This window comes from Hemitrygon akajei, chromosome 16 (genome assembly GCF_048418815.1).
Source record: "Hemitrygon akajei chromosome 16, sHemAka1.3, whole genome shotgun sequence".
NCBI lineage: Eukaryota > Metazoa > Chordata > Chondrichthyes > Myliobatiformes > Dasyatidae > Hemitrygon > Hemitrygon akajei.
In genome coordinates this window covers 2991837-3008182 of record NC_133139.1, presented here as the reverse complement: position 1 = coordinate 3008182, position 16346 = coordinate 2991837, and the positions used below count along the sequence as shown (strand labels likewise).

The window sequence follows — 16346 nt, the reverse complement described above, 5'->3', positions numbered from 1 at the left end:
ATCATGATTGACTTCTGGAATATGGGAGAGGTTGAAGAGAATATGGGAAGAATATAATCTGGGAGAAATGTTGGATTGATGTAAGTGGATAGTTGATTGTTGGTGTGCACCTGAGTTGAAGGTGTTGTTTCCATGCTATATCCCTCCAGGACTCTTAAACACTAGAAGTTTGTGGTCAAGACTTCTGAATTTTTATTGTGAGCAGAGGCATTTCTTAACTTTCATTCTGGTTCTAATTTTTAGGCAATGCTTGCTGATCCAAAACAATCTAACCATGAGAAAAAGTCTCATTTTGTGAAAACTTTGATTGTTCCTTTGCTATTTGAAATTGAAGGAAAGAATTTTTTATTCTAAACCTTTTAGCTTGGAGATTTGTTGCAATTGTTGTGTATTGTATTTGTTTTACATTTTGTGAGACAAGTCTTCGTTTATGTCTCTGCCTGATTCATAACTTTGTTTAAAGAAATGATGCTGTTTGCCTTTCAGAATCTGGTTGATTCAGCAAAACCACTTCTACGCAAAGCAATCCAGATTTCTCAGCAGACACCTTACTGGCATTGTCGACTGCTCTTTCAGCTTGCAGTATGTATCTTTAGTTTGTTATGGTTACTGTGGGGTTCACGACATGGTGAAGGTTCACTATGTCACAAGTGTTGAACTGAGAGCTTAACCAATGAGTGCCTCTGATCAACCAGGAGACATTTCAGAGGAAAGCCCGAAGTTGGTATTTGCAGTGACCTAATCCAACCCTCATTTCATAACTTTGCATTACTTTCCATTTACTCCTCTTCCATAGCACAACTCTCAAAATAGCCAACCTCCTTTTTGCGTGCCACTGTCCAAAGGAGATATAGATTGTGTGGAGGGGGGGAGAGTTCAAAAGAAGTATGTGGGAGTAGTCAGCACATTTTGCACACCACAGTCCCAAGGAGACATTAGATTGCACATAATTAGGCAATTAGCAAGTGTCAAAAAAGTTGGGTTTAGCGGAGTGGCCATTAAGTGAGTGGGCCAGTGTTGAAGAGGGGAGTTGAGGCTTTGGTTCAGAGGCTTCTCTGAGGAGAGGTGCAGGTAGTAGGTATTTTTTTCATTATTTATTCTTATTGCACATTTAGAGCCGTGGGGGTGCTAGACAGGATATTGCTATGCTCTTGTGGGATGTGGGAAGGCAGGGAGACTTCCAGTGTCCCTGACATTACATCTGCAAAAAGTACATCTAGCTGCAGTTTCTAACAGACCATGTTAAGGACTTGGATTGGACCTGGATGAAATCCAGATCATTCAGGAGCCTGAGAGGTTGATAGACAGGACATATAGGGAGGTGGTTACACCCAGGGTGTAGGAAACAGGTGCCTGGTGACTGTCAGGAGGGGAAAAGGGGAAAGACAGCCACTGTAGAAACCTCTGTGGCCATTCCCCCTCGAGTCTCTGGCACTGAGCCTGGCTCAGAAGTGTGGGTGGGGGGTGGTGAAGTGGGTTAGGGTAACAATTGGGGATTCATTGGCTAGGGGAACAAAAAGGAGGTTCTGTGAGTGAGATTGAGATTCACAGATGGTTTGGGGTGGCAGGGTTGGGGACATCTCAGATCGAGTCCACAGCTTTCTTAAGTGGGAGGGTGAGCAGCCAAAGGTTGTGATCTACATTTGTACCATTGACGTGGTTTGGATGGATGATGAAGTCCTGCAAAGTGAGTTCAGAGAGTGAGGTGCTAAGTTAAAGGGCAGGATCTCCATGATTAGATTCTCAGGATTGCTACCTGTGTCACGTACTAGTGAGGCCAGAAATACAGGATCATGTAGTTAACATGCAGCTAAGGAGTTGGTGCAAGAGGGAGGGCTTCAGATATTTAGATCATTGTACTCTCTTCTAGGGAATGTGGGACCTGTACAGAAGGGACCAGGTTGGGGACTGATATCCTAGTGAGAAAGTTTGCTAGTGCTGTGTGTGTATGTGGGTGGTGTTTACAACTAGATTTACAGGGGAATGGGAACCACAGCATCAGAACAAATAATGGAGAAATGTTATTAAACCAACATACAACGTCAGGAATCGAAATGTTGAGCCTGGTGAGACTAATGTTGTTTTTCAGTGTAGGAGTATTGTAGGAAAGACAGTTGAGCTTAGGGCATGGATCAGCACGTGGAATTAGACATTGTAGCCACAGTGAGACTTGTTTGCAGGAGGAGCAGCTCAGTATCTGGGGTTCCATTGTTTTAGGTAGAGCAGGAGGGATTAAAAGGGGAGGGGTGGCATTACTAGTCAGGGAAAATGTCACGGCAGTGTTCAGACAGGACAGACCAACGAGCTTGTCTAGTGAGGCTTTGTGGGCAGATCTGAGGAATAAGAATGGTATGACCACGTTATTGGGATTATAGACCACCCAAAAGTTCAAGCAAATCTGTAGAGATCGCAGACCGTTGCAAAAAAGAAAGGTTGTGATAAGTAGATGATTTTAACTTTCCACATGTTCACTGGAATTCCCAAACTGTAAAAGGGCTGGATGGGAAAGAGTTTGTCAATTGTGTTCAGGAAAGTTTCCTTAATCAGGATATAGAAGTTGCAACTAGAGTGTAATACTAGATCACTAGGGAGCGAGACAGGGGAAGTGACAGAGGTTTTTGTAAGGTAACACTTTACATCTAGTTATCATTATGCCATTAGTCTCAAGGTGATTATGGAAAAGAGTTGGTCTGGCCCTCTGTTTGAGATTCTAAATTGGAGAAAGGCCATTTTTGATGGTTTTAGAAAGGATCTGTTAAGTGTGGATTGGGTCAGGCTGTTTTCTGGCAAAGGTGTACTTGGTAAATGTGAGGCCAAAAGTGAAATTTTGAGAGTACAAAGGTTGTTTGTGCCTGTCAGAAAAGGTTGGCATCTGTCTTGTCTTGAAGGACAATGGGTGATGATGATCATTGCAAGCCTGGGTGGAAGCTATGGAGGTCCTGAGATGCCCAGTCATTAAGATCCCCCTCTTGGCCTCACTAGTATAGTAAAAGTAAAACTTACGAAGCAATACGTTTGGCACCAGCTTGGCTGCAGGAGCTGCCGGAAGGATGTTCAATGATGTCCAGCCGCCTTAGGGGCTCCACTCCGGATTTACTGACTGGGTTTACTCCCATAGCCTTTATCTCTCTCGAGTCTGCCCACAAGGCAGTGGGGCTATTTACCCATAGCTGGGAATCTGGTTCATGAGCACCAGGGCATGTCCACACACCAGTCGGCCTATGTGCTATGTGTGCAGGGGCTGGACCTCCTCCCTGTTCTCTGTAGTCCAGCCCGAGTCCAAAAGGAGTTCACAACAACCATTCTGACACCCGTCAGTATAAAAGGCAAGGATAACAGGTTCTTGAGGTATAAGAAATGCAGAAGAACACTTAAGGAAATCAGTAGGACTAAAAGAAGGCATGTGGTTGCTCTACCAGGCAAGATGAAGGAGAATCCTCAGGGCTTCTACAGATATATTGAGAGCAAAAGGATAGCAAGGGACAAAATTGGTCTCCTGGAAGATGAGATAGGTAATCTATGTGTGAGGCCAAAAGAGAAGGGGGAGATCTTAAATGCATTTTGTTTGCATCTGTAATTACTCAGGAGACAGACAGAGTCTGTAGATGTCTGCCCTAGCAGAGATTTTTAAAATCTTTAGGTGTGGATGAGGTGTAAGGGATTAGAGGATACCTAATATTGTTCTGTTGATTAAGAAAGGCTCTAAGAATAAGCCAGAAATTATTGCCAGTGAGCCTGAGTAGTGGAAAAGTTATTTGAAGGCTTTTAGTTAGTTTTTCATGCGTTACTAGGAAAGTTAAAGGAAACACAGTGGTTATTGTCTATGTGGACTTCAGCAAGGACTTTGACAAGGTCCCACATGAGAGGTTGGTCAAGAAGGTTCGGTCGCTCGGCATTCAAGATAAGGTAGTAAATTGGATTAGACAGTTGTTCCAGATGGTTGCCTCTCTGAATGGAGTTCTGTGACATGGCGTGCTGGAGGGATAGGTGCTGTGTCCATTGTTGTTTTCTATATCGATCTGGATGATGTGGTAAACTGGATCAGCAAATTTGTGAATGACACCAAGATTGGGATGTAGTGGACAGTGAGGAAGATTATCAAAGCTTGCTATGGGATCTGGACAGCTTGGGGGGAAAATGGGCTGAAAATGATAGATGGAATTTAATGGAGACCAGTGTGAGGTGTTGCACTTTGGGAGGACCCGTGAATAGTAGAGCACTGACAGGTGTGGTAGAACAAAGGGATCTGGGAATACAGGTCCATTATTTGTTGAAAGTGGCATCGCGGGTTGATAGGGTTATAAGGTTTTGGTGCATTGGTGTTCTGAAATCAGTATATTGGATACAGGAGTTGGGATGTTATGTTCCAATAAGATTTTTGTGAGTTTTAGCCACCTCCCTACAGGAAAAATGGAAATAAGATCGAAAACAGTACAGATAAAAATTTAGAAAGCTGCTAGGACTTAAGGACCTAGTTTTAGGAAAAGGTTGAGTAGGTTGTGACTTTATTCCCTGGAGCATAGGAGAATGAGGGGAGATTTGTTAGAAGTATACAAAATTATGAGGGTATAGATAGTGTAAATGCAAACAGCTTTTTCCACTGAGGTTGGGTGAGACTACAAGTAGTGGTCATGGGTTAAGGGTGAAAGGTTAAATGCTGAACATGAGGGGAAACTCCTTCACTCAGAAGGTGGGGAAACTGGAACAAGCTGCTAGTGGAAGTGGTGGATGTGGGGTCATTTTCAACATTTAAGAGAAATCGGATAAAGTACATGGATGGGAGGGGTATGGAGGGCTATTGTCTGGATACAGGTCTGTGGAACGAGGTAGATTAATGGTTTGGCACAGACTAGATGGGCTGAAAGACCTGTGCCCTTGATATGTGGCTGTGTCTCACAGCTCAGTGGTGAATGTAAAAGCCAAATTTTTGTGAATTCGTCACAAGGAATGCCACCACTGAATTAATGGTGATGACAATCAATCAGATGTTTAATCTTCCTCTCGATCTGGTTACTGAGCAGTTTTTTTCCCTCCATACCGTTCTTGCTCTGTCCTGAGCATCTTCGAACAGAACACTACAATACAGTGCAGGTCCTTCAGCCCACAATGTTCACCAGTCAGTGTTGTCTTTTCCGGTGTGGACTCAAGGCACACTTCTTAACTTAATGGTTGCACTGTGGCTCTGAATGAAGGAAGAGAGATTTTCACAAGGTTAGAGAGTACCACCGCAAGAACATAAGCTTTGTCACTCCTGCTCTGCCGTGGCTGATCTGGCCATAGACTCAGCCCCACCTACTTAATTCCACTGCTGTAAAAACATCTAACAGTCTAAAGTATATTTAATGAGGCAGCTTCCCTGTACAGTAAATTCCACAGTATCATTTTCACTAGTCTCTGGGAAAAACAGTTTCTCCTCATCTCTGTCCTATATCTACTCTCCCGTATGATTGTTTCAGTCTTTAGAATTTGTCAGTAGCCTGTGTTGGAAGTTATCGGATAGGTTCATATTTGATTTAAATCATCCTGTAATTGCTGAGGGAAATTGTCCGATCCTAATATTCCTGCCCATTGACGTTCTGATCAAGTTTATTGATAGCGGTGCAGGACCTTGGGATGGATGGCCTGGTTGTTGAATCAGTAGGTGGAGGTGGCAGTCTAGCTGCCCAGTTCACTCCATTTGATGTTTCTTGTACCAGTTCTTTCCTTTTGGGTGAAATTCATCTACATTATACACCATGTATTTCTACATTTTCTGTTGGTTGTCTGTCATATTTGATTATGATAGGAAACCTGTGTGGGAGAGTTTTTAAAATGGAAGAGCTGTTCAATGAGGCAGTTCCATTCTCTCAACCTTGGACATTTGAGTCAAGTGGTACTTGTTGCAATTGATGTTGCAACAAGTTGAGTAGTTGTTGCAATTGATGTTGCAGTGGATGACCATGACTTCTCTTGTGCCTCATTATGCCCTTTGCTCTCTGAGGAGCGTTGCAGAGCCACCTTCTTGGCTCTGTAGAACTTATCCACTCAGTTCACCAGAGCTGACTTCACATGCTAAGACAGGCGTGTTCCTGTCTCGCCGTGGTATAAGAACTTCTGGCTACCTTCACTTCGTTTAGCCCACTTGTTGGAACAGTGTACTGGGGTGTCGCCACAAACAGCTACTTGGGGCCACAGGTGAGAGCTGAGTGTCTGGGGGGGCCCAAAAGTGGATGAGCTGCCCCAGAATGGACATGACAAGTCCCTTCACCAGAGGTGCTACTCCTTACTGGGCATTCCATGCACCCAATGGTCAGAAGAAATACGCCTCATTTTCATATTTTAAAGGAAGGAAAAAATTAAAGCAGTCCTTTAATTCATTTTGTTTTCCTCTTCTGACAGCAATTGCACACGTTAGAAAAAGATTTGGTCTCAGCATGTGACCTCTTAGGAGTTGGAGCTGAGTATGCGAGAGTAGTGGGATCAGAATATACCAGGTAAGTCCCAAATCACTGCGACTGACGAACAGCTGGCAAAATAAACCAAGCCACAAGCTTTTTATTTTAATAAATCCATCTTATGGAGAGATGGTCTGATGTCTGCTGGTTGCTGGCTCATTTCAGAGTGAGATGTTGCTGGTGCAGTGGCTATCCGACTGGTAATCCGGGTACTGGCGATCAAATCTTACCATGACAGCTGCGGAAGTTAAAATTTTTCAATAATCTGGACTCTGGAAACAACAATTTAAATATTAAATGACCTTCATCTGTTGTATGTGCGTTGAAACATAGACAGTGAAATGTGGGGTTTGTGTCATAGAACATAGAAATCTACAGCACAGTACAGGCCCTTCGGCCCACAATGTTGTGCTGACCATGTAACCTACTCTAGAAACTGTCTAGAATTTCCCTGATGCAGAGCCCTCTATTTTTCTGAGCTCCATGTACCTGTCTAAGAGGCTCTTAAAATACCCTATTTTATCTGCTTCCACCACTGCCACTGGCAGTGCATTCCACATACCCACCACTCTCTGTGTGAAAAAACTTGACCCTGACATCCCCTCGGTACCTATTTCCAAGCACTTTAAAACTATGCCCCCCTGTGTTATCCATTTCAACCCTGAGGAAGAAGCCTCTGGCTATCCACACGATCATTGCCCCCCCCCCCCCCCATTATACACCTCTATCAGGTCACCTCTCATCCGTTGTCGCTCCAAAGAGGAAAGGCCAAGTTCACTTGACCTGTGTCAATGACCAACACAGTCTGAGGATGAGCTAGGGGTGGCCCGAGTTGTCGTAGCTTCCAGTGCCAATGTAGCATGCCCACGACTTACTAACCCTAACCTGTATATCTTTGGAATGTGAGAAGAAACTGGAGTACCCAGAGTAAACACACAGTCACAGGGAGACTGTACAAACTCCTTACAGGCAACAGTGGAAATTAAGCTCTGATCACGGACACTGTATTTATGTACATTAACCACTACACTACTGTGCCACCCTTTAACAATAGAAGAGAAAACAAAATTTAAAAAGAATGGGGAAGCAAGCAAGCAAGCAGACTGTGTTGGAGAATGTACAAATTCCTTATCGACAGTGTTGGCACTGTAATCAGTTACACTATTGTACTGCCCTTTGATTAATAATGACTTCAAGAACAACTGGATTATCATTAAAACCCCTGGTGAATATTAGTGAAATGGGTGGAAGAGAATCTGGCACTTGTATAGAACTCCATGTCCACTATTGCTTGGTTAACTCTTAAATGTCCTATGAAATTATAACTCAATTCAAGCACAGTTAAAGATGACAATACCTGCTTAACTTGACAACAAAGCCCAGCTCCCGAAAATAAAAATAAAAAGAATTAACAAAAATATAGTCATTCACATTGAGTTTGGAGTCACAAATGGGACAGAGCAGGTAGGTGGCATCTTCAGTAATGCCATGCTTGACAGTCTGCACCCGTAGAGCTACAGCTCTCCCTCAGTGCTACCCTGGGATGTCACCCTGGACACTGGTTAGTTCTCTGCAGCAGGATTCTAGAAAATCTCAAATGTATTGTGAATTCTCCCCAGAGAGGTTTAACATTTTGCGTGTCTTTTATTGAAATAAATGCCTAATTGGAAATGTAAACTACTTCTCTTGCAGAGCGCTCTTCCTCTTAAGCAAAGGCATGGTAAGTGTTTCTGATTCATATAATTGCTAACTGACTTAATGAGTGTGCATTTTTCCCTGCTCTAAACATTGTGCCATCTGTGCTCATCGCAGACAAAATGGAAGGGAGAATCCCTTCATAATAACAGTCAACTGGAGGGGGACAGGACTTCTAGGACATTAACTGCAACACAGTGAACTTCAGCAGGAGAACTCGGTGTCTGGGACTAAATATCCTTGCGGTTCTTCAATGGGGCTTGAATTGATCAGGCCAAGAGCATTGGTACTGATGAAATTTCAGGGAGTTTTTTTTTGCCAAAAATCAAGCTGGATCTCTTTTAACATAAAACACAGAAAAGCACAACACAGTACAGGCACTTTTTAACCTACTCTAAGGTCAATATAACCCTTCCCTCCTACATAACCCTACATTTTTCCATCATCCATGGACCTACCTAAGAGCTTCTTAAATGTCCCTAATGTATCTGTCTCTACCAACACCCTTGGCAGGGTGTTCCATACACCTATCACTCTGTTTATATATAAAACAATAAATTAAAACAAGAACTTGTCTTATACTTTAATAACCTTAAAATTATGCCACCTTGTATAAGCCATTTCCAGCCTGGGAAAATGTCTCTGGCTATCTTATCAATTTGCACCTCTTATCATTGTACATCTCAATCAAGTCACATCACATCTTCCTTCGCTCCAATGAGAAAAGCCAAACAAGAGAAACTCCAGCTGCTGGAAATCCCAGCAACACACACAAAATGGTGGAAGAACTCGGCAGGCCAGGCAGCTTCTAGGAAAAGAGTATAGTCAACATTTTGGGCTGAAACTCTTTGGCAGGACTCAGCTCAACCAAAAGAAGAGCCATAGCTCAATCTATCATCATAAGACATGCTCTCCTGGTTAATGTGCTCTGCACCCTCTCTAAAGTTTCCACATCCTTTCTATAATGAGTGAGATAACCAGATAAGGTGAGCACAGTATTTGAAGTGTGCTCCAACTGAAGTAAAGCTGCAATATTACCTCGTGTCTCTTGAACTCAATCCACTGACTAATGAAAGCCAACACACCTTACACCATCTTAAACATCCTATCAACTTGCATGGACTCCTAAGATCCCTCATTGCTCCACACTGTTAAGAGAGCCAGTGGGCAAAATGTTTTCCTTGTGTTGTCATAAGTGAGAAAAAAAATCAATTTTAATTCGGGGGGAGGGGGGGGGCTTGATAAAGAACTGTAGATGCTGGAAAACAACAAATGCTGAAAATATTTAGTGTACCAGGCAATAACTGTGCAAATGGAAATGGTTAACATTTCAGGTCAGAACTTGAATGGTGTCTTCAGTTGGTTCTGTTTCACAAGTGCTACCTCAATATTCCCAGCATTTTTTGTAATGATGCAGTTTATGTAGAATTAGCTCACATGTTCAGAGCTGCTACCATAATGTCAGTGGGTAGTGTTTCCCAGAGCTCATCATTGCTGGAAGATCAATCAACACACAAAATGCTGGAGGAAGTCAGCAGGTCAGGCAACATCTATGGAAGTGAATGAACTGTCGGTGCTTCAGGCTGAAGCCCTTCATCAGGACTGGAAAGGAAGGTGGGGGAAGAAGGCAGAATAACTGGGTGGTGGGGGAAGGGGATGAAGTAAGAAGCTGGGAGGAAAAAATTGTTAAAGTGAAAAAGCTAGAGAGAAAGGAATCTGATAGGAGGGGAGAGCAGATCGTGGGAGAAAGGTGAGGAGGAGAGGCACCAGAGGGAGGGCATAGGCAGGTGAGGAGGAGAAGAAGTAAGAGGCTAGAGTGGAGAAATGAAGAAGAGGGTTGGGGAAGAAAATTACTGGAAGTTGGAGAAATCATTGTTCTTGCCATCAGGTTGAAGGCTACCATCAGATTGATTGATGATCTATTAACCAGGTCAGTTCCATCAAGTGCCAGAAACTGCAGGTGGGTGAGCTACCAAAAAAAATCCCTTCAAAAGATAATGTTTATGTAAGGCAATTCTATTCACACGTTTCAGAGTTGAAAGTACAGGGCATAATCTTCACAGTGACAGTGAGTAGTACCAAACACTGCAGTTTATAGTAAGGTGTCAGTTACAGAGCAACACACTCAAAATGCTGAGGAGACTCAACAGGTCAGGCAGCATGTATGGAAATGAATAAACTGTCGATGTTCAGTTCCAGAATTCTATTGGTGATGGTCAGTGGAAGTGTTGTTGATTAATTCCATGACTGTTCAGGTTGTAGCTGAGATGTTTAAGTAATGTTTTCTCCCATTGGTCCCCAGCTGCTGTTGATGGAACGGAAACTGCAAGAGGTTCATCCTCTGCTGACTCTATGCGGCCAGATTGTAGAGAACTGGCAGGGAAATCCCATACAGAAGGAGTCTTTGCGTGTCTTCTTTCTGGTACTACAAGTCACACACTATCTGGATGCAGGGCAGGTGAGCAAAGCAACTTTATCTAAACAGTGCCAGCACTGTTAAACCTGCTTTATAGTGTTTCAGTATAATCTAGCTGGTTTCTGTCAAATGGAATTCGTAGCAACACTTGTAGATCTGCAAGGTAGAGTACTAAAATTAGTCAGACATGGTTGCACCTATAGTTAAAATTAATTGATGCAGCTCACAATCAAAATCAGGTTTAATATCACTGGCATATGTTGTGACACTTGTAGTTTTGTGGCAGCAGCACATTGCGATGCAGAATTAAAAAGAACTATCAATTACAATAAGTATGTATGAAAAAAGTATTTAAATAAGTATTGGGGAAAATAGTGAGGTAATATTCATGAGTTCGTTGTTCATTCAGAAATCTGATGACTGAGAGGAAGAGGCTGTTCCTAAAATATGTGTGTGTCTCTTCAGGCTCCTATACCACCACCTTGATGGTAGCAATGAGAAGAGAGCATGTCCTGGCTTAGAAGGTCCTTAATGATTAATGCCATCTTTTTTGAAGCATTGCCTTTTGAAGGTGTCCTTGATGTTGGGGAGGCTAGTACCCATGATGGAGCTGGCTGAGTTTATAACTTTCTGCAGCTTTTTCCAATCTTGTGTAGTGGCCCATTCATACCAGATGGTGATGCAACCAGTTAGAATGCTCTCCATGGTACATCTGCAGAAATTTGTGAGAGTCTTTGATGACTTACCAAATTTCCTCAAACTCCTGATGAAATATAGCTGCTGTCACACCTTCTTTGTAATTGCATCAGTATGTTGGGCCCAGGATAGATCTTCAGAGATGTTTGTATAATATTTTCCAAAATATACTTTTTTGAGATGCAAGCAGTTTGAAAAACAAAAACAATTGATTAATAACAGATAATGTGTACTTCAGGTCAAAAGCGTGAAGCCTTGTTTGAAGCAGCTGCAGCAGTGTATTCAAACCATCTCCACATTACATGATGATGAAATCTTACCCAGTAATCCTGCAGACCTCTTTCACTGGCTACCCAAGGAACATATGTGTGTCTTGGTTTATCTGGTAAGGAAGTTCTTCAGGGGTTTGGGGTTAATAAGACTGCAACAGAAACAGGACTTGTTGGGCTAAAGGTCCGCAATCAGTACTGGTCATATGGGAAGAAAATTCTTTAGATTCGCTACTCTACATGAAGTTATTTCTTTTCTTCTGTGTGTCTTCATGTTCAGCCTTGTAAAGATTTTCATCTGAATGATATTACTGCTTTTAGTAAACTCCATAAATCCTTGGTTGACTCTCGCATCCTTGCAAATCTACCATCCTAGTAATCAATCAGATGAACGTAGCTCTTCCTCCATCACGTGCCAGTTTGTGGGTAGGAATGCCAGACTTGTACATGGTATTCCAGCTGCAGTTTCACCACAGTAATATACTTTGCCAGTAGAGTTATCATTTGCTGCACCTATTTGTTAATATTAAATCATCAATATAAAAAGGACATCTTGGTACCTCTGAATACTAACTTACAGTTTTCATTTTTTTTTAAATACTGCTTTTTTACTTTTAAATCAGAGTGGATGAAGCTCCACATTAGATTCGATCTGCATGTCCTTCCCTTTGCATCTTGTATCTCTGTTGACTTGAATCTTTTCATATAAACAAAGACAGCTGATAAATAACGGATAATGTGTACTCATCTAGCAGTAGTTCCGTGTCCTGTATGCCACCCAGCCTGAATGTATTACACTTTCTTGATATAGGTTGAGCAGTTGTAGTTCCGACGCCATTCCCTCTGGTGTCCCATATGTCACAACGTTCCAATCAGAAAATAACCTGTTTGCTTCTAATCTGCTTTCTCTACATATACTAAGTCAAAGTAAAGTTTATTATCAAAGTATGTATTTGTCACTATCTATTACCTGAAGATTCATTTTTTGCAGGCATTTACAGGAAAACAAGAAACAGAATAGAATTTGTTTAAAAACTATACATAAAGACTGATGAGCATACTAAAGACACATTGTGTAAATAGAAAAAACACTGAGAAATCCATGCCATATTATTCCCAATCTCATGTTCTCTTTTGTGTCACCTCGTCAAAGACATTTTAAAAGATCCAGATATCTAAGGTATATGTGAATATGGTGTTTTCTAGTTACATTCACAAAATAAACATCACATTGATCAAAGTACATTTCCTTTCCATAATGTTGAATCTGCCAAGCGTGTTGTCATCTATTGGCAAAATGAGTTACTTATAGCTGCTTTAAAAGAAAGAAACTATCATTTTGTATTTAGAGTGAGCCTCTAAATCCCAGTCTAAAGCACAAAATTCAGGTGAAATTGGTACTATAGTGTCAGAAGTGTCTCAAGAAAGTAACATCCATCAGCAAGGACCCCTCCCCTCCATCCAGGCCATGCTCTTTTCATACTTCTGTCATTGGGCAGGAGGTACAGGAGCCTTGAGCCCACACCACCAGGTTCAGGAACAGTTATTACTTTACAACCATCAGGCTCCTGATTGGTCTGGATGACTTCACTCACCTCAACTCTGAACTGATTCCACAACCTATGGCCTTGCTTTCAAGGATTGAAATTCTTATGATCTCAATTTAACAATCAGCCTAGTGAATCCATGTTGGTATAATTGCATTAGCTGGTAGAAATTATCTGTAGTTGTGGTTTTCATTTCATTAGCTGTCTGAATGAGATTGCCAGGTTCCCTCAATGTGACTGAAGGGAAATCCTGACGCTAGTGAAACTGTGAAGAATTTTTGCCTGTGTGTGTGTATGTTATGCCACAATTGGAGGCAAAGGCCCAGAATTTCCTCAGAATGGATTCCTGCTTCCCCACATCAAAACAAACACTTGCCTTCCTCAGGTATGCGGGTGGGAGATTGCTCAAGGAATCAGGCTTTAAACTGAGTCACTAAGCAAGGTCATATCACAGAAATACTCCAACACCAGTGAAGCCATGCTCCTAACCATTCAAATCTTTTAAAGTTAAAATACAATTAAGTGTACTGTTCATTATTTAAAGATACAATGCAGAACAGGTCATTCCAGCCCAACTAGCCACACTGCTTAACAACCCACCTATTTAACCCTAGCCCAATTACAGATCTACTTTACAATAACCAATTAACCAACTAACTGATGCGTCTTTAGACTTGATTGTGTGGATAGCCAGAGGCTTTCTCCCAGGGCTGAAATGGCTAACACGAGGGGGCATATTGTTAAGGTGCTTGGAAATGGGTACAGAAGGGGTGTTAGGGTAAGTTTTTTTTTCACACATGCAGTGTTGGGTGCATGGAATGAACTGCCAACAGGTGGTGGAAGCAGATACAATAGGGTCTTTTAAGGTCCTCTTGGATAGGTACATGGAGCTTAGAAAAATAGAGGGCTATGCGCTAGGGAAATTCTAGGCAATCTCCAGAGTAGGTTACATGGTTGGCATAACATTGTGGACCAAAGGGCCTGTAATATGCTGTAAATTTCTATGTTCTATGTTGGACTGGAAACCTGGAGGTCACTTCCATAAGTTATAAAAATATTAAAGGTAAACTCCAGAAAACCGTAAAATGCTTTTAAATTGATCCTATCAATTCAAAACATGTAAATTCCTGAAACGTACTCTCCTTTGTATTGGTCCTCTCTGCTCTTCCCATGCTTTAGTGTGCAGATGGGAAACTGCTGAAAGTTTGTGGGCTCCATACAAACATGGTTTCTAAAAGAATTAGGATCTGTGTGGCATAGAACAGTTCCATTGTTCTCCATTAGGGCGCCACAGCAGCATAATGGCTAGTCAAATGCATTACTGCTCGGGGCATTGGAGTTCAACCCCAATGTCCTCTATAGGGAGTCTCTATGTGCTCCCCGTAGAATACAAGGAATTTCTTCAGGTCCTCTGGTTTCCTTCCAAAGTCAAAAGGCATACCAGGTAGGTGAATTGGTCATTGTAAATTGTCCCATGATCAAGTCCAGGTTAAATTGCATTTGTTGGCCAGTGCGACCCGAAGGGTCTGTTCCACACTGCACGCACAATGCTGGAGGAACTCAGCAGACCAGGCAGCATCTATGGAAAAACAGTACATTCAACGTTTCGGGCCAAGACCCTTCAGCTGGATTGGAGATCACTGAGTAAATAAAGCTCAATTCCTTTTAATAGAAGCCACTAGATTTTTGGGGCGTGTCCTGTTCAAACAGGAGGAGATTTGGTTCGGGTATTTTTCATTTTCAGTGTTTGTTGGAAGCAAACTGGGGAGAGGATAGTTAAACTGACTTTCTACATGGGGGGGTGTCATTTATTATGAATGATTAATGCCGTGAGGTGACAAAGATGATGGCGGGTAGGACAGTGGTATCAGCTATATGGACTTTAGTAAAGCATTTAACAAAGTCCCTTATAGTAGATGGGATCCATAGCGAGTTAGTGGATTGGATTCAATTAGCCTTCACCATGGAGGGTAGGGAGAGATGTTGCGTCTTGCACAGAGAGCAGTAGTTGCCCTGAATGCATAACCAGGAGAACTGATGGAAGCAAATATGACAGGACTGTTTATAAGGCATTTAGACAGGGAATGGAGAGATGTGGACAATGTTCTGGCACATGAGGTTAGTTTAACTTGGCACAATGGTCCTTACAGACTTGGGAGGTCCTGTTCCTGTGCTGAACAGTTCTACTGTATGTTCTGTTTTTATTGAGTTGAGGCTCATTAACCTCAATCGGGTTTAGTATCCCAGGCATATGTCATGAAATGTTGTTTTGCTTCAGTACATTGCCATACATAAAAAACTAAATTATAATAGATGTACAGTATATATGTACGTATGGTGCCTTAAATGTATTCAGCCTCCAACTATTTTCACATTTTGCTGTCTCATTTTCTAAGTTTAATGTATTGAAATGGGAGATTTTCAGCTTGTCTATAAAACTTTCTGCATCATGTAAAATCAAAAGAAAATTTTCAAACTGTCAACAATTTACTAAAAATTAAAAACCAAAGATATTCATCCCTTTTAAATTACTACACTAACTTTCCTCAGGTGCAAGACTGTATATTACCGTACCAACTCACCCAATTTGTTAATGTAGAAAACTGGAGAATCATCTGAATAAATACCACCTCTCTCTAAGGTGCAACAGTATGCTAGATTTTCAGCGGACTAAACCAAAATGATGACTAAAGGGCATTCAAGGCAAGTCAGGGAAATGATAATAGAGAAGTATAAATCTGTGGAAGGGCACAAGTCTGTCTCAAAGGTATTGAACGTACCTCGAGCTCAGTACAGTCCATCATGAAACCACAGCCATACTATCTAGGTCAGGCTGCCCCTCTATTCTTAGTTGCCAGAGAAGAATGGCACTTGTAAGAGAAGCTTCTGTGATGCCAACAGTCACACTGAGTTGCAGAGTCAGTGGCTGCGAATGGAGATGAAGTTCATGGCTCCACAATCTAAGGCCTTGCACAAAAAGGGGACATGTGGCAGGGTGGCAATGTAGAAGCTGTGGCTGGGGAAAAAAACATATCCTTGCCTGTAAAAACTTGGCAAAGCATCACTTAGAAGATACTATAAAGAACTTCTTATGGTCAGATGAGACTAAAATGGAACTTACTGGATCCAACACTAAGTGGTACATGTGTAAATCTAATACTGTGCATCAGCCAGGTAACACCATCCCTACTGTAAAGTATGGTGGAGGTAGCATCATGCTATGGGAATGCATTTCAGACTGGAAATCTGGTAAGGAGTGATGGGAAGATGAATGCTGCAAAATACAGAG

General features: G+C 42.0%; 1 protein-coding gene across 1 annotated transcript in view; it reads left to right on the top strand.

Moving 5' to 3' along the window:
- mau2 (MAU2 sister chromatid cohesion factor) overlaps positions 1-16346 on the top strand; it is a 71088-nt gene that overhangs the window by 19010 nt on the left and 35732 nt on the right. The window contains exons 4-8 of the mRNA XM_073068127.1: positions 487-582; positions 6379-6473; positions 8127-8154; positions 10432-10587; positions 11480-11626. Coding sequence (XP_072924228.1) covers positions 487-582; positions 6379-6473; positions 8127-8154; positions 10432-10587; positions 11480-11626 — 522 coding nt within the window. The remainder of the gene's footprint in view (positions 1-486; positions 583-6378; positions 6474-8126; positions 8155-10431; positions 10588-11479; positions 11627-16346) is intronic.